The sequence below is a fragment of the Dunckerocampus dactyliophorus genome, chromosome 13 (assembly GCF_027744805.1).
Source record: "Dunckerocampus dactyliophorus isolate RoL2022-P2 chromosome 13, RoL_Ddac_1.1, whole genome shotgun sequence".
NCBI classification, from domain to species: Eukaryota; Metazoa; Chordata; class Actinopteri; order Syngnathiformes; family Syngnathidae; genus Dunckerocampus; species Dunckerocampus dactyliophorus.
In genome coordinates this window covers 28,985,884-29,012,473 of record NC_072831.1, presented here as the reverse complement: position 1 = coordinate 29,012,473, position 26,590 = coordinate 28,985,884, and the positions used below count along the sequence as shown (strand labels likewise).

At 39.8% G+C, this 26,590-nt stretch overlaps 2 protein-coding genes across 4 annotated transcripts in view; both read right to left on the bottom strand.

Moving 5' to 3' along the window:
- Positions 1 to 2,908: 2,908 nt before the first annotated feature.
- On the bottom strand, positions 2,909 to 8,328 carry tmem229b (transmembrane protein 229B). 2 transcript variants are annotated; one of them, XM_054795470.1, is made up of 2 exons: positions 5,105 to 8,328; positions 2,909 to 3,843 (listed from the first exon to the last, which is right to left on the bottom strand). In XM_054795470.1, the coding sequence occupies exon 2, from the start codon at positions 3,812 to 3,814 to the stop codon at positions 3,257 to 3,259; it is 558 nt and encodes a 185-aa protein (XP_054651445.1). In that variant the 5' UTR covers positions 3,815 to 3,843; positions 5,105 to 8,328; the 3' UTR covers positions 2,909 to 3,256. The 2 variants fall into 2 exon arrangements, with proteins under 2 accessions (XP_054651445.1, XP_054651444.1); XM_054795469.1 differs by having other exon boundaries at positions 7,930 to 8,319.
- Positions 8,329 to 10,672: 2,344 nt separating this feature from the next.
- mta1 (metastasis associated 1) overlaps positions 10,673 to 26,590 on the bottom strand; it is a 38,996-nt gene continuing 23,078 nt past the window's right edge. The window contains exons 4-18 of one of the 2 annotated variants that reach the window (XM_054795459.1): positions 26,281 to 26,407; positions 25,871 to 25,934; positions 23,744 to 23,861; positions 23,567 to 23,669; positions 22,955 to 23,054; positions 22,470 to 22,658; positions 19,831 to 19,905; positions 18,492 to 18,550; positions 18,053 to 18,189; positions 17,333 to 17,484; positions 17,073 to 17,262; positions 16,895 to 16,987; positions 15,894 to 16,049; positions 12,578 to 12,728; positions 10,673 to 11,549 (exon numbers count right to left, since the gene is read on the bottom strand). In XM_054795459.1, the coding sequence (XP_054651434.1) occupies positions 12,625 to 12,728; positions 15,894 to 16,049; positions 16,895 to 16,987; positions 17,073 to 17,262; positions 17,333 to 17,484; positions 18,053 to 18,189; positions 18,492 to 18,550; positions 19,831 to 19,905; positions 22,470 to 22,658; positions 22,955 to 23,054; positions 23,567 to 23,669; positions 23,744 to 23,861; positions 25,871 to 25,934; positions 26,281 to 26,407 (1,667 nt within the window). In that variant the 3' untranslated portion in view covers positions 10,673 to 11,549; positions 12,578 to 12,624. The remainder of the gene's footprint in view (positions 11,550 to 12,577; positions 12,729 to 15,893; positions 16,050 to 16,894; positions 16,988 to 17,072; positions 17,263 to 17,332; positions 17,485 to 18,052; positions 18,190 to 18,491; positions 18,551 to 19,830; positions 19,906 to 22,469; positions 22,659 to 22,954; positions 23,055 to 23,566; positions 23,670 to 23,743; positions 23,862 to 25,870; positions 25,935 to 26,280; positions 26,408 to 26,590) is intronic. The other variant, XM_054795458.1, reaches the window with a different exon arrangement.

Below are 26,590 nucleotides of genomic sequence, written 5' to 3'. Positions count from 1 at the left end.
CGAGAATTGCATGCACCCCCTATTTCTTGTTTGGGACATTTTTAGATGAAATGACGCCAACTACGTGAGAGATGTGTGTCTTTGAAGCACATTGTGTGAATTACACACATTTAGGAGTCGTATTTGACCAACGAGGGGTGCATGCAATTTTCGGCAGCTCCAAAATCCGTTCTGCCGAGAATTGCATGCACCCCCTATTTCTTGTTTGGGACATTTTTAGATGAAATGACGCCAACTACGTGAGAGATGTGTGTCTTTGAAGCACATTGTGTGAATTACACACATTTAGGAGTCGTATTTGACCAACGAGGGGTGCATGCAATTTTCGGCAGCTCCAAAATCCGTCCTGCCGAGAATTGCATGCACCCTCTACTTCTTGTTTGGGACATTTTTAGATGAAATGATGCAGTCCATGTGAGAGATGGGTGTCTTTGAAGCACATCGTGTGAATTACACACATTTAGGAGTCGTATTTGACCAACCAGGGGTGCATGCAATTTTCGGCAGCTCCAAAATCCTCCCTACCGAATACTGCATGCATGCCCCTCTTTTCTATAAATGAATGAGCTTGGTAATTTGTCATTTGTTATACAGAAACAAATAAATCGAGGGACAACTGTGTAACAAAGTGCCACAGTTACATTGTGAATGTCTAACCTGCTCCTCCCACCGCGTTTCTAGATATGCTTGAATCAAATGCTTCCACATATCTAACAAATATAAAGTCAAGAAATTCGTGCTTTGGGTGCTGTATAGTTACCCATAAAGCTGACAAAACGTACCATCGCTTCATTATCATGAAGTACTGTGCCTTAAGACTAACACGGCGTCACACGGTTGAGTTTTCAGCTGAGCGTGCGCGCTCCCGCGACCTGCATGCAGATCTCGGCATGGATGCCAAACTCGGCACAACACCGGCCAGACTGTTAGATTACGACAAAATGCAGTTCCAACAATATTTGACTTTCCTGATCATCTTCTAAAGGTATGCTAGCATTTAACTTTGATACTACGTAGATCCTTATCGTAACAAATACCTTGTGAACACTGAAATTGACTTATTCTGCATTGTAATTTCACACCATAGAGGTAGGAAAAAAACTTGAGGGAAATTTTGAGATTTGGGTCTAGTAAATTTACTGTTTCAATGTAATTTTTGTTAATTCGCGTTAATTTTTATACCGAAACATAATGAATGTAGTGAATGAAGAGACATGTATGTGTAAGCGTGTGCTTTTATGGGTGAAGCAAGATGGCCGACCAATGGCTTCATGCGGTCAGCAGGGACGCTCCTTCCAGTGGTATAGAGTTCAGTGGTCGCGCCACGGCAAGACGATTCATTTCCGGTTTAAAGGTTACTGCTCATTTAAAGTAAAATGCCCAACAAACGCCATCCATCCTCTGTGCCGCTTATCCTCACTACCAACAAACGCCATTAAAAATACAAAATACACTTTCGTAGCATTTGATAGTCTTCCCTAACCTGAATGCTATTCTCGTAAAAGCCGCTAGATGGCAGCACTTGAAAGCTCCACAGTGAGAAAGTTGCACATCATGTGGACAGAAGTATTGGGACACGTGTTCACGCCACCTAGCGGAGAAAAAGCTCTGTTCAATGAAAGGATGTCTCAGTGTGTTGGTCCACGTAAGCTAGCTTGTTTTAACGGTGGTATGTCTTATTTGTTGTTAATATTTGTATTGCAATGGACTTTTGGGATTTTTAAGTTGTTCTCCTTCAGTTTTCCCTTTTTATTTCGCTCAATATTATTACAAGTGACACTCTTTTTTTTAGGTATGCTTTTTAATTGGATCGTATATATATTTTGTATGGTTTTTTTTTTACACTTCTTTATTAAATGTCAGCTTTTCATAATAAAAGGAGGACAGTTCGGACCACGTGAGTACATTGACTATATTAGTGGACTACTGACTGGACTACCCGACTAGTTGGGTTTTTTAGAACATTTTAAGAATAACACGTTGACTGATTTTCTGTGGTTTTGTTTTTTTTTTTACGGTTTTGTAGTGGAGCTTTAATTGTTTTTTTTAATGGCGTTTATCTTTTTCAAATAAAGTGTGTTGACTGAATTGATTTTTTAATTTAAAAAACTATTATTAGCTATTATTATTATTATCCTATTTCCTACATCGTATTTATTCATCAAAAAATGCAGCACTCAAAAAAAATCATATTTATTTTGTGATTTAAAAAAAAAAAAGCATTTCTTCGGAATGTTTTTCCAAACTTTATTGACACACCCGGTGGAACACGTACTTGAAACCATCACTTGTGCTTAAACGGAGCTACAATTCTTTTTGTAACGGCATTTTTAAATAATAATAATTCCTAAATAGGATTTATTGATTTTTTTTTTTCCTCTGAATGTTTTTCCAAACTTTATTGGAACACACTTTTTTTTGTGTGTCATTTTTTGAAATGAAGTGAGTGTTGACGGAATTTATTCGATTTTTTTTTATGTTTCCTACGTAACATTTATTCATCAATACCTCATTTATGACCCAAAAGTGCGATTTAAAAACATTTTTTGCGTTTTTCCAAACTTTATTTCAACAAACAGAACGTGTTCAGGCTTGGAAAAAGTCCTTAAATGGTTCAACGGAACTAGAATTTTTGTATTTTTTTTTTCCTAAGTCGTTTATTATTCACAATACTGTTTAGTGTGATTTTTATTTTTCTTTTACTTTGTTTATTTCCATTTCTCCAGAATGTAGAGGCGGAATTTTCATTCTTTTTAATGGCAATTTTAAAACTGAAATGCCTGAGGTTTTCTTGTTGAATGAAACATCTTTTGGCGTGCGTTTGCTGTTAGTTCATCAACGTTGGAGTCATTCCAACGGGAGTTTTATCGTTCCCTCACCTGAAGTGTGATTGAGATCCGAGCTGTGGTTTTGCGTGTTTGCGTTTCCTTTTCCAAACTTTATTTGCACACACGGTGGAACACGTTGAGGCTGCGAGTACAACAGAACAAGCCTTCAAAAACACAAAATGTGAGCAAAGAAGATTTGTGGTCTGTGGAGCGGCGGCGCTTTCGGGGGGGGGGGGCTAACTTGAACTCATATTTGCAGATGGGAAGAAGGAGTCAGCAGCTAACGATCTCCTCAAGGTTTGACGGTTTTGTTGTGTTGATGCGGTAAAAGTGGATGTTTGGAGCGGGGGCGGGGGGCAGGGGCGAGGGGGTTAGGGTGATGTCACACAGTTGTCCCTCCCCCTTGCTGACGGGAGCAGGAGGTGCTTTCAATCCCATTTTAGGAAGCCATTAGCGCTGGCCACCCAGCCCCTTCTCCCCCCGCCCCTGGAACTGTCCACCCAGGGGCTGGACCACACGTCCTCGGGTCCCTGGTGGAAGCGCAGGCGCAGCGTGTTGCGGATGACCAGGCGCTCCACGATGAAGGAGGCGCAGAACCACGGCAGGGCGTACTCGGCCGTGATCAGGCCCAGGAAGTTGTAGCGGAAGGCCGAGTAGTCCCAGGGGCAGGCGTTGAACTGGCGCAGCAGCAGCCCGGTGCCCAGCTCCCACACGTACGTCCACAGCGTGTAGATGAGGCAGCGCGCCAGCACGGGGCAGCGCCCGCGCAGGCGCAGGTACATGCGCTCCACGATGAGGATGCACGTGCCGTAGATGAAGAGCGCCCACACGCTGGTCACGCCCGGGAACTTCCAGTTGCGCTGGTCGGCGAACTCCCACGCCGCCGTGAACATGACCTCGCAGAAGTAGCCGTGGATGGCGTACAGGTACCAGCGGGCCGGCGCCGTCAGCGGCACGGGAGGCTGCATGATCGCCATGGTCGCCATCGCTCTCGACCTCGTCGTAGGTCTTCGTGCTGGAGAAAAGGAAGCACGCCAAGGTTGGGGTGACAAAACACACACGGGATACCTGGCACACCGACCCCGATATCCACATCACAGCCGAAACTAAGTAGACCCGCAAGTTATCCACCTTTGCATTTCACGCAGGACCCAACAAGGACGCGAGAAGTGAGGTCACGTGTCAGACCTCACACGCAGACGCTGTTCCGCCTTTGTTGCAGCTGCGATGCTGCCTTCCGAGGGGGGAGATTGTCCAGCGTGGGTCCACAGGGGATTAGCACGTTTCTCCCAAACAAGGAAGCGTTCGTGTGAGGAATCGGACCGACTGACCTCGCTAAAGCCACAGCTTCACGCTACGCTAAGACCGACCGCAGCAAAGGTGTCCAAGAATAGATTTCGCTGACCAAACTAGCACATCGCGCAGCTTTTAGCAATGGTCGTGAGCACCTAGCATAGCTGCTAAAAATAACAATGATGGAAAAGCGGGTTAGCATCTTGTTACACCACGCAGTCTTGGCCCACTAAAAAATTAAGCTTGTTTTTGGCAGTTTTAGTGACGGACATTGAGGGGGAAGTTGTTAGCAAGTTCACTAGCATACCCCTGAAAGTGCTCGTTAAACATAGCTTGATGCCATTAAATGGTTATTCTAAATCTCCAAGTATTGAAAAAAATGTCAATTTTTACTGTTTTTTTCACTACCTAGCATAGCTGGCAAATAAAAGGGTATTCCAAACATCCAGGGATTAAATAAAATGTCACTTTTGACCATCTTTCACACTTGTTGCTAACTACCTAGCATTGTTGGCAAACAATTCTGATGGAAAAATGGTTATCAACTTCAAAATCAGAAAAAAAAACAGTTAGCATTTTGTTACACCTTGATGCTAACTGGAGATAAACAGTCTTGGGCCACTAAAAATAAAAAAATATTCCATTTTGACAGTTTTAGTGACTGACTGTGAGGGGGAAATAGTTAGCAACTTCACTGGCATACCTCAGAAAGTACTAGTTAATTGCAGCTTGATGTTAACCATGATAAAAGGGTAATCTGAACCTCAGAGGATTAAATAAAATGTCAACTTCAAAATCGGCTAATGCTAACTGATGATTGTCTTGCTACTATAAAAAAGTTTGTTTTGACAGCTTTAGCGACCGGCATTGAGGGGGAAATGGTTAGCAAGTTCATAGCTTGATGCCAAATACAATAAATGAGTATCCCAGCCCTGAAGGATTAACTTCACTAGAATATCTCTGAACATGGTAGTTGAACGTACCTGGATGCTAGCTAATGATGAATGGGGCTTTGCCAGCTACCAAACAATCCTGGGAGAAAATATGTTTGTCACCTTCAATATCATATCTCTGACTGATAGTGGGGGGGGAAATGGTTAGCAACTTTACTAGCATACCTACCTTTGAGCATGTGGGGTGATGCTAACTGCTAACTGCTTGATGATGCTTGATGCTAACTGACGATAAACGTTCCCCAAAAGATCACAAAGGTGTGTTGTTGACCGCTTCAGCGGTTGACGTTGAGGGGAAAATGGTTAGCATGCCATGGAACATGCTACCTCACTCATCACGAAGACGCTCCACCCCCAAAAATCACAAAACCTCTTTTACTGGAAAAAAAAAAAAAAAAAAAAAAACCCAAGCGATGCGAGATTGCGATGCTAAAGTAGCGAGATGCTACCTGGACTGAACACCCAACAAGGCCTTGAGCTCAGCGATGACGTCCATGGTGCTGATGTCATAGAGCAACCCAACATTTGAATCAATGGCAACTCAAAGCGATGTTGCAGAGGAGCAACATGCGGCTCACAGCCGGGGACAAACGTGAGGCTCATCCGGCAGGACGTTTTGCGTCTCGAGTCGCTGATTAATGGACTGGATTTAAGGGCGTTATTGATCCGGAGCCGTGAAATATTTACTTCGCCTGCTAGCTGAGTGCATTCTCACACCGCCGCAGACCACGAGAAGGCACACTGCAGTCCACGGCGCTCTGATTACGGGCAAAGAAGAACACGAGGCTTGGGACGTCGTGGAGCGAAACTCGGGAAAAGGATGAAGTTGTAGTTACGATCCAAGAAATGTACTTCGGAAGTTTTCATGTGAAAAAAGTTGCATTATTATGAGAAAAATCTGAGAAAGGAGGTTTTTTCCATGAATTGTGGTGTTCATAGGTGTCCCAGGCAATGCCTGCTAGCACGGGGTCTTCAGATCTTACACAAGGTCATTCAAAGGGGAAGCATCAATTCCATAAACATGAAGAATGAAGAGTGCAGATCAAACGGTTCAGTTGTCGTCTGCTCCGTTGAGAAGAAGACGTGTTTTCAGGATTGGAACGTCGCCCAAGCTGAGGCGTCGCACATCTTCTGGAAGACTGTTCCACATTTTGGCAGCACACACCCGAAGCGTAGCCTCACCGTGTTTGGTCCTGACTCTGGGCACCCGCAGGAGGCCGCAAGTCTCCTCGTAGGTTTCAAACTTTTTTTCTCATAAATTTGCGACTTTATTCTTGTAATATTACAAATTCTTTCTCGTAAATTTCAAACGTTGTTTTCTCGTACATTTACGACTTTACTCTTGTAATATTATTAGCCCTTATTATAATATATTATATAATATATTTTCTCGTAAATACAAATAATTATAATACAAAAAAGGTTACATACTCATATGAGAACAGAAAACATCTATAAAGTAATATTATAAGAAAAAGCTGTCATCTTTTAAGAATGAAGTCATAAGACTGAGAGAAAAGATGGATGACAAAAATAACATCGGAATGAGAAAAACAATCTGACATCACCAGAAAACGTTGCATTTTATGAGAAATAAGATGCACGCTGAGAACAAAGATGTCACAATATGAAAAGAAAGTCATCACACCAGTAAAACGTCATAAAACTGTGAGAAAAAAATATATCATATGGGAAAAACGTAGGAATATGAGAAAGTATAAGAGTACTGAGAGTGCAGCCATGAGCACAAAAATCAACTACGTAATGAGAATAAAGTCATGATATTACTATGAGAACATACGTGTTATGACAATCAACAAAGATGCACTACACGAGTACAGTTGTGGGTCAAAATAGTAGAAATGATATTAACTTAACTTTTTCCCCAACCGAAATGTCCACAAATTACAACTTTTATTGTGTTTCTCATATTATGACTTCTAACAAATAACATCTATTTTTGTTGCTGTTTCAACTTCATGGGACTAAAATATGATTTTTACTCTTATTACAACGCTAGCCTCATAAAATTTCATCTTTTTCTCGTTTCAATTTTTTTTTTCCTCTTAATATTTTGACTTTATTCTTGTAAAATGACTGAATTGATCATTTTTGCTGTGGTGGGTTGGGGGTTGTTTTCGGTTGTTTTTTGTTCAATTATATTTTTAAAATGTGCGGCGGGCCAAAAAAACCCAAAAATATTCCCCAGGCCACACTTTGGAGAACGACTGGGCTGAACACAAGATGACAGTAGTTAACGAGGAACTAACCTACCCAAGCCTAACCCTGACCACTACTCATGAGGAACTCATGAGGAACTCATGAGGAACTCATGTAACTACTCCACCTTTGTTGACCTTATTGTAAAGTGTGAGCGCAATAAGTAATAACACACGTACAATAGCTTCATGCAGCAAACGCCACACAATGTGGACACACAATAATAATCAATCATTTAATAAAAAACCTGACTTTGGTTTGTTTCGACCCTGGGATCTCCCGCCTTATGCGCATGCGCACACGTTGGGACTCCGCTGCAGCACATTGACGCTCTTCAGAGACAATAAACGTCACAAGAAAGGCCCCAAATAAAACCACTAGGTGGTTTTGGTGGCTATTTTACGCTACACCTGCACATTTGCATTAAAGCCGGCCGCGAACGTACCGCTGCAGTACGTTTTTAAACTTGCATTCGTGTGTTTCCTAACAGGTGTATGCGGCCATCCGAACAGGTTTAGGGGATTTTACGAGGGCGCTACAAATGTCAGAACCAACAATTACGATGTTTAATTTCAACGTGCACAACCTCCGGGCATGTTGTGTCTCTCCAAGGAATGACTCATCCGCATGCTTACCGCCACGGCTGGGGAGGGGGCGTCCGCAGCGGGTCTCCTCGCCACACGACGCCCGGGGAAGGTGCTCGATTTGCGGCTGTCAGCAGCAGCAGCAGCAGCAGCAGCTCCTTCCCTCCGATGGAAGTGGACACATTTTACTTGTACCGCATCACCATCACAAGCAGCAGCAGCAGCAGCTCACACACGCACGCGCATCTTGCACACACACACGCACCCTGCATATTTTTCTTAACCACTTGTTTGCCGGAGTGTTCACCGTAATGGCGCCCTCTGGTGGTCGGCGTAGGTACAGAGTACATCAGTTACATACAAGTCGGACTCGACGGCTTCCTTCATAACATAAAAATAACATTTGATTCGTCCAAAAGTCAGAAGTGTCTCGTGCCAAAACGACAGGTGGCGGGCCAAAGCAAACACACACGCGCGCGCACACACACACACACACGCAAAATCTGATTAGAAACTTGGTGAAAGTCATTTCTGGAAAATGTAAAAAAAAAAAAAAAAAAAAAGGACAAATTCTTAAAATGAGCTACAACAAAGATCATTTTCATTAAATTTATTTAGTTTTATTCAAATCAAATTAGATTTGTTTCTCCCCCTTCAAAATAAAAAAATACATTTCTTGTCAAATGTATTTTGGCTGACAAAATTTGGACTTTATTTTGTGAACTTTTTAAAACATGTATAAATGTATGGTAACTTCGTTCCTCTTAATATTTGTATATTTTTTATTACAAATGTATTCTTGTAAAATGTTTGCTTTAATCTGTGCTTTCACATTAACAATACGATAAAATTGAGTAAAATGATCATTTTAACAACTTCATTTGAATGAATTGATCACGTCAGGCCAAAAATGTCCTTTTAGCCAATCAAACTTGAAGAAATTTCTGAAAAATATCAGATACTGGTGACCACTTTTTTGTCTAAATATTACTAATTATTTTTTGGTTCCAAAATTTTGACTTTATTCTCTTAAATTTTCAGTGTTTGAAAAAATGTTTTTTTTTAAATGGTACTCCTGATATCAAATCACGATGACTAACTTTTTGGTGAAAATAAAACAAATTGTAAAATGATTTCTTTACTTCCAAAATAATACAAACTTATAGTATTTAGTATTTATTTCACGAAGTAAAATGTCATTTTAGCTCCAGAATTGAAGGAAGTCATTTCCAAAAAATATCAAAAGATGGCCCCTTTTTATTTTTCTTTGTTCAAATTAAAAATGTTTCAAGGCAATAACACCAAATGTTTGTTTGGGGTTTTCCCCACCACCAACCAACCCAACCAACCTGAAACGTGTAAAAAGTGTAAACTGCTGCGTACGTCGCGGGACGTGCAGCATCCAATCACACATTCAAATATGCATGATTTCCATGGACGAGCAAAGGACTTGAAACGAGACGCGTCACTGAAGGCCTCAGAAGACAAGATGATTTACGATGATGATGTTGATGTTTACGTGTGGATTCCACATCCTTCCTGTTAGTTTCCTCTAACGGGGGGCGGGCAACCTTACCGGACAAAGCGGCAGCTCTCTCTCTCTCACGGACATTATGTTAGCAAACAAAAATATCGACCCGAGCGATATCAAGGGAAGACGGCAGCAGACGTCCACTAAGCTCGTGAAGCACCGGGAGTATCGATTGCACGAGGCTCCTCAGACAGAAACGCTCTCAGGCCTCGTCCACCCACAAATAAAAGCATCTTCATCAACATTTTTCATGCGTGTCCGCTCGCTGTTGGCTGATTTGATCGCTCAGCACCTCGTTTGAAGGTCATTCCTCTGCCTTTCCCACAAGTCACTTCAAAAAATCATCAACAAAATGGTTGTCCTCGTCAACTTACACAATTGTTCTTGTATTTGTACTGTAAAATCATACTTTTTATCGTCTGAAATTGTCCTTAAAAAAACCCCAACACATTATAAAAATAAACAAATAAAATGTAAAATTTCCTTGTAAAATTACTGAATTGTTCTGGTATTTTTATTGTAAAATCACACATTTTTTTAAACTATGAAAACTTTCTCATAGTTTTTTGTTTTTTTTTTTAAACTATGAAAACTTTCTCAAATTGTTGTCCTAAAAATAAATTTAAAAAAATAAAATGTTTGTCCTCATAAAATTACAGAATTGTTTTTTTTTTTATTGTAAAATCACAATTTTTTTTTAACTAGGAAAACTTTTTACAAAATTGTTTTTTTTTTTAAAAATAAATAAAATGATTGTCCTCAAAAAATTACTGAATTGTTGGGTATTTTTTATTGAAAAAGTAAAAAAAAAAAAAAAAGGAAACTAAGAAAGCTTTTTCCTTAGAAAAAATAAAAATAAAATAAAATGGTTGTCCTCATAAAATTAGAGAATTGTAAAATCATACTTTTCAAACTAACAAACCTTTGTCTTCTAAACTTGTCCTAAAATAATAGTAGAAAAATAAATCAAATAAAAAAGAAAATGCTTGTCCTTTTTGTAATGTAATGAGATTGTTGTATTTTTACTGTAAAATCAAAAAAATGTTTAAACTAAGAAAACTTTTTTCCAAAATTGTATTTAAAAAAAAAAAAAAAAAAAAAACTAAAATAACGTTTGTCCTCTTTAAATTATAGAATTGTTCTTGGAATTTGTTCTCAGAATTTGTACATCTAGTAAAAATGTTTTACCTCGTCATTCCCATATTTCTTATGGATTCTTATATTATTATTATTATTATTATTATTATTATTATTATTATTATCATCATCCTGACATTTCTCCGGGGAAACTAAGAACTTTTTCCCACAACATTATGTCATCGGAATTTTTCAAGTTGTACGACTTTCATTCCCACTGCTGGCCTGGGAACGCTGACGTGTCCTCCCGGTGGAACTGGAAGAGGCGGCTTGAGGTTGGGAAGTCTGGACTTCCCAACTGGGAATGCTGCCCCCGCAACCCGGCCCCGGATAAGTGGAAGACGATGCTAGCTAAATAAATAAATACATAAATAAATAAATAAAGGGGCAGAAATGAATGTTGAGTTGTTTTTTTAATGACATTATCGAAGCATAGATGCATTACTCGTGAAAAAGGTAGAAAAAACAGCGAGTCTTTCTCAATAAGTTAAACCTCTCCGGCCAAAGAGCACGGCCCGGCTCACCAAACACAAGATTCCCAATAAAGCCTTCAAATTCAACGACGACGACGACAAAAAAGGACAAGGAGTTAACTCATGTCAGGAAAGAAAAGTGCATCTCCTTGAGGGAATAATAACTTGTTGAAAAAAACCAAAAATAGCGTACGAGTTTGCGAGTGGCTTATGTTACAGTCCTTCCACCCTTTTTCCACAGGGTCTGTTTTTTTTATTTTTATACAAGCTTTCCTCATGAAACTCCATCGTTTGATCGCTAAACAATAAGCTGAATGATTAAAAAGACAAAGCAAAAAGAACAACATTGCCATTGTAAGAAGGAGGAGGAGGAGGAGGAGGAGGAGGAGGAGGTGTAAGTAATAAAGAGTCCTGTACAAAGTCATGGACCACCAGAAGACAACGAGGACATCAGCCGTCTTCTTCCTGCAGCACTCCGCTAACGTTCACCTTTCATCGGGAAATGCCTTCTGCTCACACGGCGCCCTCTGCTGGCAACAAGGAAAAACATTATTATCACCTCTTTCCTGTAAAATGACGACTCCCCCCCCTCGTAAAACAGCAGGACCACCCTTTTGTAAAGGACGACTTTTACTTGGAATATTCCACGGTAGTTCTCAGGAAATCACAGCTTTTGTGTATTTTGCGGGATTTTATTGAACTTTTTATTGAACTTTCCTCCCCTCAAATACATCAACTATTTTTGAAAAACTTCTTTATCCAAAAATTGACACTTTTTTCTCAAAAATATCGCAAGTCTTTTTTCCCTTATCATATAGGGAAAAAATATCATGGGGGAACTATTTTGGTAAAACTCAAACTTTTTTGTCCTAAAATGCCAAAAATCAAGGGACAGTTTTTCCCCTCATAATAATGTCAGAAATAGTTTTTGGAAAGTCCCACATATTACATATAAATATGATAGATCTCCCAACCTTACGTTTTTGTAAAACAAAATAATGCAGAAATGCAGTAGATGTTTTTAAATAAAATTTCTCATATTACAATTCTATTTTTGTACATTTGCTGATTTTTTCTTTTTAAAAAATTTTAAATCCACTAATTTTCCAACAATTTTTGCAAAACTATATGCTAAGATGTACAATACATCAAGTACAATAATATCACATAGTTTTCCTCTAAATATTCATACTTTTTATTCTTTACAATATATTGTCAACAATTTTTGTAAAATTGAATGAGGACAACCCCCCTCACCCCCCCCCAAAAAAAACTGAAAGTTTAATCAATATTTAAAATCCCAAATTTTCTTTCATAATCTTACATTTTATTTAGTTAAAAAAAAGACTACCAATGACTATTTTTGTATGATTGCAATTTCTTTATCCTAATCTTGCAACTTTTGCCTCACATTTTTCATCAGTGGTCTTAGCTTATCTTAGCTTAGCTTATCTTAGCTTGATGTCCTGGTCGGTCATACCATATTCAAAGTCTGTATTTTCCATCTTTAGTGATTCTTCCCAAACCAAAACGTGAGAGCAGCCTGACCACCACTGACCTGGGCGGGGGTGGGGGTGGACAATGGAGGACGTCCCTGCGGAGAGTTCAGTCCAGCTCGTGTACCTCGTCCTGCATGGCGGCCGAGGCCCGGCCCATTTCACTCATGCGTTTGGCCATGATGTCCCAGGTCAAGGCTTTGGATTTAGTGCCTGTGGACGAGCAGGACGAGCGCGTTAACGCTATCGGGTGTGCAGAGGAGAGAGATTATTCTGCCCCCTGGTGGATGTAAAAAGTCTTTCATCTCATCCTGCACGCCAATCGATTGTACAGCACAGTATTGGGGCCTCATTGACAACACATCAAAAATAAGACAACATTTCGAGAATAAAGTCGTAAATTTACAAGAATACAGACGTACTTTCACGGGAACAAAAGTCATATATTTATGAGAAAAAAAGTCATAAATTTACCAGAAAAAAGTCATAATGTGACCTTTGCCTAACGCCAAAGGTCACATTCGTCGTCCCCTTTCCATAGCTGTCTCAGGTAATGCCCGTTCCGACTGAGAATTAAAATAATCTGAGTTTAAGAATAAAGTCGTACATTTATGAGAATAAAATCCTAAATTTCCAAGAAAAAAAGTCTTATTAAAAAAAAAAAAAAAAGTCTTATTACCTTAAAGTCTTAAAATAATCAGATTTCAAGAATAAAGTCGTACATTTACAGGAAAAAACTCGTCACTTCGGGCATGTGGAGGGGGCGGGGTAAGGAAGGCGGAAGTGAGAAGGGCTAGCTAGCCATGCTAATGTGTTTTGCTGCCACGTTATAAATAAAAGCTTGCCTGAAGCAAGAGGAAAGTTTCCTTTCCTTCCTGAAGCGCTACGCTATTTTCCCTCCGACACGTAGGACTCCTAACAGGACGTTTTTTCCCTTTTAAATTTCCGAGAATAAAGTAGTAAATTTACGACTTCTTACTTGTAAATTTACGACTTTTCTCCCGTATGTTTACAACTTTATTCTCTTAATATTACGACTACTTTTCCTCGGAAATGTACGACTTTTTTCTCGGAAATTTACGAGAAAGAAGACGTTCATTGTCAATTACTAAAAATTGCTGGTGAATTGCACAACAGAGTATTAGCCACATTGATTATAATATACAACTTTTTTTTTTAAGTTGTACGTTTACGACTTTATTCTCGAAATCTTGGATTATTTTTTCTTCCTCACTGTGGCCCTAATACTCCATCGTACAATTCACCAGCAATTTTTAGTACCCATCCACCCACCCACCCATCCATCCATCCACTATGCCGCTTCTCCTCTTGTACTGTGAATAGTAGCACAGTGGGGGTCTTTAATGAAGAGTAAATCCCCTCATCATCATTCAAATCCTGCCATTTTTCACTGAGCCCTTGTCTGGGATCTCATTACATTCCAGAAGTGTACGTGTACCTAATGAAGCGTCCGATGGGTGGATGCTGGACAACAAGTCCACCGTTTTAGAGGCGAACAAGGTCCTTCGCCAGAAAATATGTCACTTTCGCCAGAGCCATTCTTGCTGCAAAGACACTAATCTCTAAATTCCTCCCCGGAACGCTCGCCGCCTCGCGCTCCTGGCTCTCTCTCTCCCGATTGAACCGTCGGTCTCTCGTGTCCACTGGGGACAGCCGAAGTAGGACACACACCAAAAACACACACACCACCACCTCTCCCCGCCAAAAAAAATCTCCGGGAGCAGCGTTGGAAAAAGACACACAGTGTGCTTCACATCACATTGAATGCAATCAATAACATTAGCATACTTCCTCCAATAATGGCTTTGGCTTCTAAATGACCTCGTTCTACGTTCATGTGCAGTATTTCTAGTGGAAGTACAGTACATCCAATATCTGGCAAGGCTAGGAATACATTCAATCGATTATTTTCACATAATGTCAAGAATAAAACATCTGTACTCAAACTCGCTGTTTTTGCAACTTGATTCTGTAACATTTGAAACTCTTCCCCCGTAATAATAAAACTTTACCGTTGATGAAAATTCCTCGTAATATCTGTTGTAGAAATATTTATCCTAAATATTTTTATGTTTTTCCCCCTCATAACGTTACATTTTTTTGCTTAGAAGTTTCTTATTCTTTTCCTACGTAATTCCAAAAATTCTAAACTAAAATGAGACTTTTCTCATAATTTGTTTTTTTCTAATTTGTTTTTCTGATCAAGTTGAAACTTTTTTCTCGTAATAAAGCAACTTAAATCGATATAAAAACATTTTTCACTCTTTTTTGCTCTTCATGAAATTCTGACGACACCTTTTTTCTCCAATTTATAAAACATCTTTTTCTCATAACAGCAAAACTTTATTTCATGTAAAATAATAAAAATTATTGTTGTACGTTTTTCCTTACAATATTAAAAATTTGTTTTTCAATTTCAATTTTTTTCCTATGAAATTACAAAAATTGAAATGGCAAATTATAACTTTTATTTTCCTTTTGATTTTTTGTCATTTGTACTCACACTCGCTGTTTTTGCAGCTTGATTCTCAGATAGTTCCATTTTTTTTGTCATAACAAAACATCTTTGTTGTTCGCAAAAATGTAAAAATTCCTGGTAACATTACGGATTTGTTGTAAAAATTTTATTTATTCAAAACATTTTTTAATGATTTTTTTTCCTCACATTTCTCTAACTTTTATTTCTCATGTGATCACAACTTTAGTTTTTGTAAGTTTTTCCTTTTAATATTACAAATTTGTTCTTGTTGCTTTTTTTTCTATGAAATTACAAAAACTGAAAACTAAAACTATGATTTTTTCATAATTAGTTTTTTTTATCATTTGCATTCAAACTCATTGTTTTTGCGCCGATGAGGTGATGTGAAAATTCCTCGTAATATTGAGGATTTGTTGTAGAAATAATATAAAATACATATTTTTTTTCCTCATAAAATTATGACTAAATTTTTTTTTTACAATTTTATTTTTTCCTCAAATTACACATTTGTTCTCAAAAGCTTTGTATTTACTAGGAAATTACAAACTGAAAACCAAAACTAAGACTTACATTTTTTCTCTTTTTTTTTTTTTTAAATCAAACTCAGCTTTTGCAGTTTGATCCTCCTAAAAGGGGAACTTTTTTCTTCTAATAAAAACAACTTAATAATACGGACGTAATATTACAGATTTGTTGCAGAAAAAATATTTTATCAAAACATTTTTTACTCTTCCCTCCCCCAGTTTTTACGACGTAAAAGTTCTCTTTTGTAAATGTACATTTTGCTACGCATTATTCACCAAAAAAGTAAGTCAAAATACCTTAGAAGGCATAACCCCCCCCATGGTTAATCAATGAGCAGCCACTAACAAACTCACCATCGAGTCCGTTGTGCTGCTCGTAGCTGCGCTTGCCCAGGATGGTGGGGGAGCCGTTGTTGAGGATGGGGGTGGATTTAATGGGCGTCAGGCTGCCCATGGAGATGGAACCTCCACGGGTGGGTGGCTCAGCTTTGACCGGACGGGGATGTGCTTCTAGTAGACGCATGGACGACATAAAACACGTAGAGGATGAGCGACAAGGATGTTGTTGGTTGTGTTCATTGTTAATAAAGATATGCCCCCCCCCCCCAAGGAAACCACCACCACACTTTATTTCCCGCCCTCTAGCCGTAGACACACTTGAAGGATTAACTTCGCAATCGCTTTGCTTTTTCCTCGACTTTTTGCAGCATTTGTGATATTTTTGACCAAAGCTTTCCATTGAACAACACTTTGAAAGCCAGTTCATCGCAAGTCATGATGCCATGCAAGATGGAGACCTCAGTTCAGTGAGCATCAAAGGGTTAAAGCATGTTTCGGGTTTTTAAACTGTTTATTTGTATTTCTGACCTCAATATAAATCCCGTTTTTGGAAAATCAAAGACAAAAATGTATCTTTTTCAATGTAAATGGCGGCTGCATCTCTGCAGGTCACTGATGTGAGTGGTGGGAAGAAAAGCTCAGAAAAGAAAAGCTCGTTTGCATGTATAACTCTCTGGACCCTCAATATAAAATCAATAGTCTTTTTCAGGACCTGTTTTTGGGAAATATTTAAAAATGATATTTTTTAATGTAAATGGCGGCTAGGCTACGTCTCTCCAAGTCACAGGTGTGTGTGTGTGTGTGTGTGTGTGTGTGTGTGTGTGAGTGAGTTACAGGTAGAAAAGCTCAGACTCGCTTTGGAAGAAGCCATTTGAAACCACTTATATTTTTAAAGACAAAAATTTCTATTATTTTAAGTGTAAATGGCGGCTGCATCTCTCCAGGTCACTGGTGTGTGAGTGGCAGGAAGAAAAGAGGAGCGGTCGTTTGCATGTGTAACTGTGGACCGAGGGTACCTAGGTATCGAACCACAGACTCCAGAGGTTTGCGTTCTGCAGGTTTCAGTGGCAAAGGCTTGCTGGGGTTTTTGTCTGGCAACCGCAGGGCGCCTGTGGAAACGTGGCAGTTGATAGTTACGACGCGATGAGGACATGGGCGTCATGTGACGTGTGGTCGTACGTGAAGGCGTCTTACATTCGGCCTTGATGGCGGCCGTGTTGACGGGGAGGTAGGGGTGCCTGGCAAGGTAGCGGGGCTTGATGATGTCCTGGCAGAGGCGGCGCGCCACCCGTGTCAGCGTGGTGGTCTGCAGGTAGAAGGCCTGCCGAGTCTTCACGGCAAACTTGGGGCTGCCGCTGTGTCGCAGGGGCACGCCGTGGGGGCTCTGATGACACAGTGAACACGGCTTACGACGCGCCGCATTTTGGACGTGTGTCTTTGCGTTTGAGGTTTACCATGCTGCTGCGGTTTGGTCCAGGTCTCTCCCCATCCAGCCGGGTCGGCATCTTTAGTCCGCCGTACTTCTTCCAGTATGTCCAGCAGGTGGCGCACAGGCGACACTGCATGTTGGGAGGTCCCCATGAGTACCACTGGTACGAACTGCTGGCTACACACACGCACGCACAAAACGACAACATTTACACATCTAAAGCAGAATAAATAAATCTATATATTCAATAATCAATATTTTTAAAAATAGTTCAATTACATAATGTATATTTTCACAATATTTAAGTAAAAAAAATATGCAACACATACAGTATATATAATAATATTGTGACATATGTCACTATATTACTACTATATCATTATTATTATCGTCATTACATATTTTTTTATTAAGTATTACTTTGTGGGTCAAGGGGTTTTGTTTTTTTTTTTTATTACAAACTCCCCAAAAATCTAAATTAATACAGTATAAGCTTTAAAAAGTCAATTCTTTAAAATTAAATAATTTTTAAAATGCTTTTAAACTGACAATATTATGTAATAATTCTATAATAATATATCCCTACAGTATAGTATACCATGCTTGTAAATGGCTTTAACCAGTTCATTTGAAATGGACCACTTTAACTAATTAAATCTGTACAGTGTCTGACAAAAGTCTCGATGAAAAGGGAGCGCCATCCTGCTGAAGAAATTGCTCTCTCTTGTAATTTGGAAGAACTTACTGTAGCAGCTCTCACAGGCTCTGGCCAGTCCTGGGTTCTGCCCTTGGCCCGGAGGTGCGGGGGCAGGGGCTCCGGTGGCTCCGTTCACCAGCGGCGGCTTTGCGTTGTTAATCAGCTGGTTGGGGTTTGGCTTGTTGCTAGAAGAGAGCAGCGGGGCAGACATTGTGGACAGGTTGACTCAGGAGGACATCGATCAGCTTTAGTGGCAAACAGGCTTGATGGATGTCGCCCGGACGTTGCCATGACGACTAACTAGGTGAAAGCTGTGTCCCCGTTTTTCACAGTAGGGATAAGCAGGACCACAGCATTCCTATTAATGAAGCTACAATCTACTACAGTAGGTGCAGTATTGAGGTACTACCTGCAGCAACCAGCAGAGGGCTCTGTTGACGTAACCTGCCTGCTGGCGAAAGAAGGGTACTGCTAAGGAGGTACTTACTAGTTGGGAATGTAGACCTGCTTTAACTTGCTTTCCGCCTCGGCTGCTTTTAATCGTTTCTGTACCAAAAAGACAGGAAGTGAGACGTCATTTAACAAACAGGGCTCATGTCTTCGTGGTTCTCCTTGTGTTTCACGGGAAAAACATTTCTCAATCATTTTGTTAGGGATACTTTTAGGTTCATGAGTATTTATGAGCGCATACGTATGTTAATGGGCACAGAGTAAATGTACGGCATGGTTTGTTTGTTTCAGGCATGCTTAAACATCCTTGTGGACAAAATAAGCAGAGGGCCATATCAAGATGGCTTCAAGACACAATATGTAAAAAAAAATCTTGAAATAACAAATATATTGATTTTAGGGATACTTTTAGGTTTATATGAGTTTTTATGAGCATATACTCAAATGGACATGGAGAAAATAAATAAGCAGGGGGCCAAATGAGATGGCTTAAAGACACTATACGTAACTTTTTTTTTTCTTAAGATGAATCTTTAGGTTTTTGACGAGCATATACTTGGCCATGGAGTAAATGTAAAGCAGAGTGCCAAATCAGATGGCTTAAAGATACAATAAGTAACTTGTTTTCTTAAACAAACATGTTGATTTTAGGGGTACTTTTAGGTTTAAGTGTATTCATGAGCATCTCCCTGAATGGCCATGGAGTAAATAAACTAACTAAATAGGCAGTGGGCCAAATTAGATGGCTTAAAGATACAAATAATATACCATTTTCTAAAAAAAATAATAAAATATGTTGATTTTATGGACACTTATAGGTTTAAAACTATTTACGAGTATACCTGAAAGAGTAAATGTAAATTAAATAGGCAGTGGGCCAAATTAATGGCTTAAAGATACAATATGTAACATTTCTACTGACAATAACATAAATATCATGCTGGAAGTAGGGATACTTGTAGGTTTAGATGTATTTATGGGCATATACCTGAATGGCCATGGAGCAAATGTACACTAAATAAGCAGAGCTCCAATTAGACGTCTTAAAGATACAATATGTAACATGTTTTACCTTCAAAAACAAGACAAAAGCTTGTAATGAGAGTGGTGTCACAGATGTTGCCATAGCAACCCTCATACACCTACATTTGCATTGTGTATGATATTAAATGGACCAGCCAGGACACTTTCAGCGATTTGTTAGCATCTACCTTGCTGACTTATTTGGCTTGTGACCTTGCATTTGCGTTCGCGTTGAGCTCAGCGGCTGAGAAGCAAATGATACGGTGTAGCTGGAGGCCAGGAATAAAAAGCCAAATGTTGCGACTTCGAGGATATTTTTGCAGCAAAAACAAACGAAAAGATGATGCCTTTACCTGCTGCACATATCTGTCTGTGGTCTTCCACATGTAGTAATACTCAATGATACTGGTCAAGGACTTCCACGGCAACTGGGAAGGGAGATAGAGGATGGAACCAGTAAATTATAGTAGAAAATAAACAAATATCCTTCCATCAAAGTAGTAAAACAAAGCGGAGGCCCCACCCACAATGATGGCCAAAAGTCTTTGTTTTTGTGAGAAAGCCCACTGAGGAGTGAGTGGTGAGTGAGGGGCACTGACAACAAGCAGCCACCAGGTGGCAGAGTGACGCACAGAGAGGAGTCAACTATTACTGATGACCAACTATTACTTATTACCTCTGGTCAACAACTCCTGAATATGACATCCATGTTATTTTATTGAGGCGGATGATGTTTAAAAAAAAAAATAAAAAGTATTTGAAATAAGAACGAAAACTTGAAGGAAAGAAAGAAGGCAAATATTAGAAAAAGTGAATGAGTTCATTATTGCAGGCAGTAAATTGGAATGTTCTGGTAAAACAAACATATTCACTTTCTTAGGGTTGAAATAAGCTATGAAAATAAATATTTTTAATTGAAAAATGTACACTTAATCTATGTGATCCGTATCGGCCGATTTCACTGGTGGATGATCGTTATCGGCAGCATACAAACCTGATCGGAGCATCCCTACCTATTAGGGCTGTGAACAATAAGCCAATGCAACCGGATACGTGGTTTGACAAACAAAAGATTCCGCTGCGCTGGTAGAAGCCTTGCGTATGGGTAAGAATTAGCCATAAACGTTTAGATGAATGGATTGTGGAGACATGCACCGGGTATCGAGAGAGAAGCAATCGGTTGACGGTGTCTTAAAAACAACGCCAGAACCTGGGCTGCCGGCAAAAAGGACTGTCGCGCCTGAGGCTAGCTAGCGCGCCGGGGTTTGAACGCGGAAGTTTGAAATGTCTTTGGATTAATTTCAAAAAGGGTGCAAAACTTGAGCAGCCAGACCAACAGAGGCGAGTGTGGTAACTTTTCTGCTTTGTAACTTGATTCCTTTGAAATGTTGCGCCTGGAGTGTTGAAAACACGATGCTGTTTTGGTCTTTGTCTAAACAATATAAACATTTGACATGTTATTCTATTTTTGCCAGTGCCTGGCAGCATGCTTGGGGATGTGATGTGCTCACTAGAAAATACTGTAAGGATGCCACTTTCGTATCATTGGCATGTCTATTTTATAATGTCATTAACGTCCACATCAACGAACATTCGCCATACAATCAAATCCAATCGTTTGCACACTGCATCGAATTGGATCGAATCGTTGTTTTAAAAAAATATCATTTCTGAATCAGATCGTGACCTTTGTGTCTGGATTGAAATTGAATTGTCTATCACAAAGAGATTTAAATCCCTGGTAATAATCTGGGTCTTTTGTGGGGGAGAGGGGGTTTTCACATTTCTGCTATTTTTTTTTAAATTTTCCAAATATTTCAAATTTCTTCTTAAATAAGCTTTGTAATTTTTTTTTATAATATTGTGACTTTATTCCCACATTATAACTTTTGACCAAACTAATTTTCCAAAACTGACAACTTTGACTTTTTCGTTTCTCACAATACAACTTTTAGAAAAAAAAAAAAAAAAACTTTTCTCTTCAATATTTCAACTCCATGCTGAATTTTTTTTCTCCTAATAATATTACAAGGATATTCTCAAATTCTGACTTTTTTTTTTTCATTATAATACAACTTCTTTCTCCTAATATTTTTACTTTATTCTTGTAAAATTACAGCTGTTTTTTTCTATTTCTGCTGGGGTTCTTTTTTTACTATTTCAACTTTATTTTTGTAAATTTTCTTCTCGTAATTAGGACTTCATTCCCATAATATTTTAACTTTATTTTCATAACATAACTTTTTCCACAACGTAATTTTCCAAAAACTACAACTTTTTAAAACGTTTTTGTTTGTCATCATATTACGACTCAACTTTCTAGGACATTGTTCTCGTAAGATTACAACTTTTTCTCGTTAGATTTTTCTCTTAATATTTTGACTTTATTCTTGTAAAATTATTATGTTTGCTGTTGTTTTGTTTTTTTTTTAGTTTTCTTGTTAAATTCTATTTTTAGAATGTGCCGCGGTCCAATACAAAAACAACAGCGGGCCACAAATGTGCTCTGGGCTGCACTTTGGACACCTCCGCCTTATGGACATAAAACCTAAAAAAAAAAAAAAAAAAAATATGGAGGCGTGGCGTAGGCAGGAAGGAGTTTTAAGTGCACATCTTAGATCAAGTTAGTTTTTTCCACTTTTTTTCATGTTGCAAGATGGGTTTGGTTTATTACGTAATTTTCCTACCTGATCTGCCATTTCTGCGTTATTTAGTTTTCAAGTCGCTTAATGTTCAATTAAAAAAAAACGTGTAGTATAAACGCATTATTAATATACAATATTTCGAAAACAAGACATTTCGGGGAAAAAAATATATATTTTTGACATGTACTGTATTATTGTGATAACTAACGTGTGTACATATATATTTTTCCTACAAATTTTCAAACAACAAATATGCATGAGGTGTGCGTGCAAGTTAGTGTCGTTAGGCCTGGTGTTGCTGCATTGATCATCACCACCGTATAGAAAAAATGCACGCATCCGCTCACAAAATCCTGCTGAATGTCCGTGAAGTCTTTGCCGTATTTCTCCAGCGCCTCCTCAAACAGGTTGGCCTCCGAGGCGCTCCACTCCTCCATTTCGTCCCGGCACAAGACCGGCCCGCCCTGGGGCACCAGCGCTGCGATGGCCCGGGTCACATCGTAGCCCGTGGCGTGGAGTGTGTCCATGGCATGGAACTAAAAAGACGAGAAGAGAGAAAGGCTTCAGGCTGTGTCACATGACTCCCAATCCATCTTCACGCTTCTTGATAAGTGTGTATTTGTGTGTAGCTATGTTTTATATATGAGGATAAGATCTGGGAAGAACAGAACCACACCAGGCTTCAAGGTCCAACACCTTGTTACAAATTACCAAAGGCTTTACACAGGTCCGATGACCCATAGATGGCTTGACAATGACTGGTATCACATTCAGAACTGAGAATCTCCCATACTTTATATCAGCGTGTGCATGCCTTGGAAAGGGGGCTCACCAAGGTGATGTCTCGGGAGGCTGCAGCGGCGCTCATGTGAAGGCTGGGCTGGCGCACAGAACTGCTGCAGTCCAAGGCTCTGGCGAACGTGCCCACCGACCTACAAAGCAAGAAGCTCTACTTTTACACACAGTATCAGGCTGTTTCAGATCTCTGCGTGCACAACAAACACAAATGCAGACGACATTTCCAATAGAAGCCGTTTATTTGCGGCGGGCTACTTGCTCATCCTCACTCATAAACACATTATAATGGGGCCGTCTGTGTACACACCTGCTCTGCAGGACTGTAAGAAGATGTAGCAAAAGGGATCAGTGTTGCCAGCTTAGCGTCTACATTTAGCGAGTAATCCGACCTCGCAAGATACTCGTGATTACACTACAAGTATGTTCAACAAAGTACAGTTGGTCCAACAAAATGAAGTCATTAACCCTTTCTATGCCTACTGTTGACAGCCACTTCAGTAGTGCTCATTACTGCCACCTGTTGAGTTCTGCTGCACACCCAGGTTTACTGCATTTGTGTACAGCAGAGGTGATGAAAATGTTCGATAACTGCCTAACGCTGCTGAGACAAGGGATACGATACACAGCTGAAGCTAATTAGCCTTACCGAGCTACCACCAAGAACTGATCAATCTGTTTCTCCGTCAGTGAGCTGCTGGGATCCCAGATCTTCTCCTCCAGTTTCTCCAGATCCCTGGCGTCCTCCTCGCCTGCACACACACGAAAAGGATGCCATTATATTATTCAATTATTAAAGTGGAGGAGGCTCCCCCTCATCCCTCACCTTCATTCAGGAGGTCAGTGATATCAGCCTGATACTTGTTCCCCACTCGGATCTCCCCCTTGTCAGCCAGCAGGGTCTTCTGCTGAGGGTCGTACACCAGCGAGTAGAAGAAGGCGTCCTAAGAAGAGTACACAAAGTCACGAGCAGAGCCACAAAGGACGGATGGAGGCCAAATGGATTTCCTGCTTACTTCCTGCTTTGATTCCTTTGGCTGCCAAAACAGGAAGTAAACAGGAGCAGCACGGAGTTTTGTGCAAATCTATACAACAAAGCAGGTTCATTAGGGAAGCCCATTCGTTATGAAAGGAAAGAAAATCCCAACGGTGAGTCATAATTGGGAAACAAAAACGTCAAAGTTGAGGTAAAAAGTCAGAATTATGAGATGAGATAAAAAGTCAATTATAAAAGACACGAAAGTCATACAGGGACAAAAAGTCGAAATCACGAGATAAAAGGTCGTAATTATGAGATAGGAAAGTCCTAATTATGAGATAAGGCAAAATTACAAGACAAAAAATCATAATTATGAGATTAAAAAGTCAAAATTATGAGATGGGAAAATAATAATTAAGAGATAAACATCAAAATTCCGGTATAAACAGTTGAAACTATGAGATAAAGTCAAAATGATTGGATAAAAAGTCAAAATTATGATAAATTATGACACAATTTTGACTTTTTAATCTCACAATTTCAATTTTTTAATCCCATAATCATGACTTTCCATCTGGTAATTTCTATCTCACCATTTCGACTTTTTATCCTGTAATGGGGACTTTCTATCTCAGTATTACAACTTTTTATCTCAGAATTTTGACTTGCCATTGGATAGTTTTGTTCTTTCGGTGGCGGAAACAGGCTTCCATAGTTCATTTTAAATATCGCCACTTTCCTGTTCGAATATCGCACCCTCACTCTATCGTCGTTTAAACCCAAAAATTAAATGGCCGTCGTTTCATGGTTGACTGGCTTTTTAGTAGTCAAAAAATATCCATATTTAACACATTTTACATATTCTTGGCCTAAATGAAACTTTTCAAGCATAAAAATGACTGAATGAACTAAAAAACTAAAAAAAAGGGAGTAAAGGAGGTCCGCACGGTGGCGTAGTGGTTAGCATGTTGGCCACACAGTCAAGAGATCGGGAAGATCGGAGTTTGAATTTCCGTTGGACATCTGTGTGGAGTTTGCATGTTTCCCCGTGCGTGCGTAGGTTTTTCTGCAGGTACTCGGGTTTCCGCCCACCGTTAATTGGCGACTCTAAATTGTTCACAGGTATGAATGTGAGCGTGAATGGTTGCTTCTTTTATATGTGCCCTGTGATTGGCTGGTCACCAGTCCAGGGCGTACCCCGCCTCTCACCCGTAGTCAGCTGGGATAGGCTCGTTGGTGAACTGTAGTCTACACTGGCCACTCGAGGCACACGCATCAGACTTGATCACGTGAGCAATTATTGCAGGTTTCAATAATCTCTCGCAACTGGCACAATAAATAATAATAATAATAATAATAATAATAATAATGAGTGCTGTTGGGACCTTATGCCAGGTGTTACTTCCTGTCCACACATCTGTTAACGTTTATTGAAACACTAACGAGCATGTGTCTTATGTCTAATGACTTATTTTCTCTGATTATATCTACTATATTGGGTAATAGCAGTGTAAAGGTACTATAGGGGTGTTATTTCATGTCTAGAGGGCTCTAATGTTTAAAAAAAAAACTATTTAGGTCACAAACAGGTTTCTATGTTCTAAACTACAAAAATATTTGTTTTGTACATAAGGAATCCTACTTTGCGGAAATTCACTTATCACGCTCGGGTCTGGAACCAATTAGCAGCATGTGCTCCTGTGGGTCCCCCTTCCCCGTCTAAAAGCACTCACAGGGGGCTCAGTCTTGTTTGTGACAAGAAGCAACTAAAAGTTCATTTGTGATTCTGCTTTTGTTTTTGTTTTTTGCAAATGCGTCATGGCCAATTATGCCAATTACGTAATTATGTCACCTCCCCCAAACCGCCACCACAAATAGATTGCAGTCCTGTGGGAAACACTGCTGTGACTGGACTGTTCTGGTTCAACATGCTAAAGAATAAAAAGTGTAAATGATGACAAAGAACCAACAAACCTCTCTATCCAGGTAGGACTTCAACGCTTCCGTCTCATTCAGCAGCGTCACGCAGCATTTCCCCCTGCAGACCACAAGTGAGCAAGGAAAGGAGATGAGCTAGGCTACCTCATTAAAAAGGAGGGTTTAATGATCGTCTTGAAACAAATATGTTGACTTCTCCCTCGACAAACACCTCACAATATTTGTATTGCTTTGCGAGTGTGGTTGTAAATGCCAGGTAATAATGTGCTAATTATTAGGGGTCTTTGCTGGCTGCTTACAAATGAGCAAATAGGAGGAAAAAAGCAGCCTTCTTCTGACATTTCAAGCTCTACATGGACTGCAGATGACGGCTTTGTTACGGGTACCCTGTGGTTTACACTCAACTTGATGAGGTTTTTGGAGGACTCTGGCGTACTGCAGCATACCTGATGTGCGTGGCGGGTAGAGACTCCAACTGGCGGGACAAAAACAGCTCTCTGTGTCTGAGCTGATGTTTCTGCTTCTCGGGGAGGTCGGCCATCTCTGGATTCTCCATCTCGTCCTCCAGCTCCCCTGGGTGGGCGAGGGAAGGCAAAAGTCAAAACTACATGCGAGAAGACCAAGTAGGACCCAAACGTCTGCGGGTGGGGGTGGGAAATAAAGCTCTGCTGCAGCCACAAATCACCACTAAGCGTCAGTTAATACTGCTTTACAAAACACAAATGATTCACCAATTATCCAATTAATCGACAACTA

Bases quoted from the DNA above. Each gene is read 5' to 3' on its own strand.
- tmem229b (XM_054795470.1), bottom strand. From the start codon at position 3,814: ATGGCGACCATGGCGATCATGCAGCCTCCCGTGCCGCTGACGGCGCCG.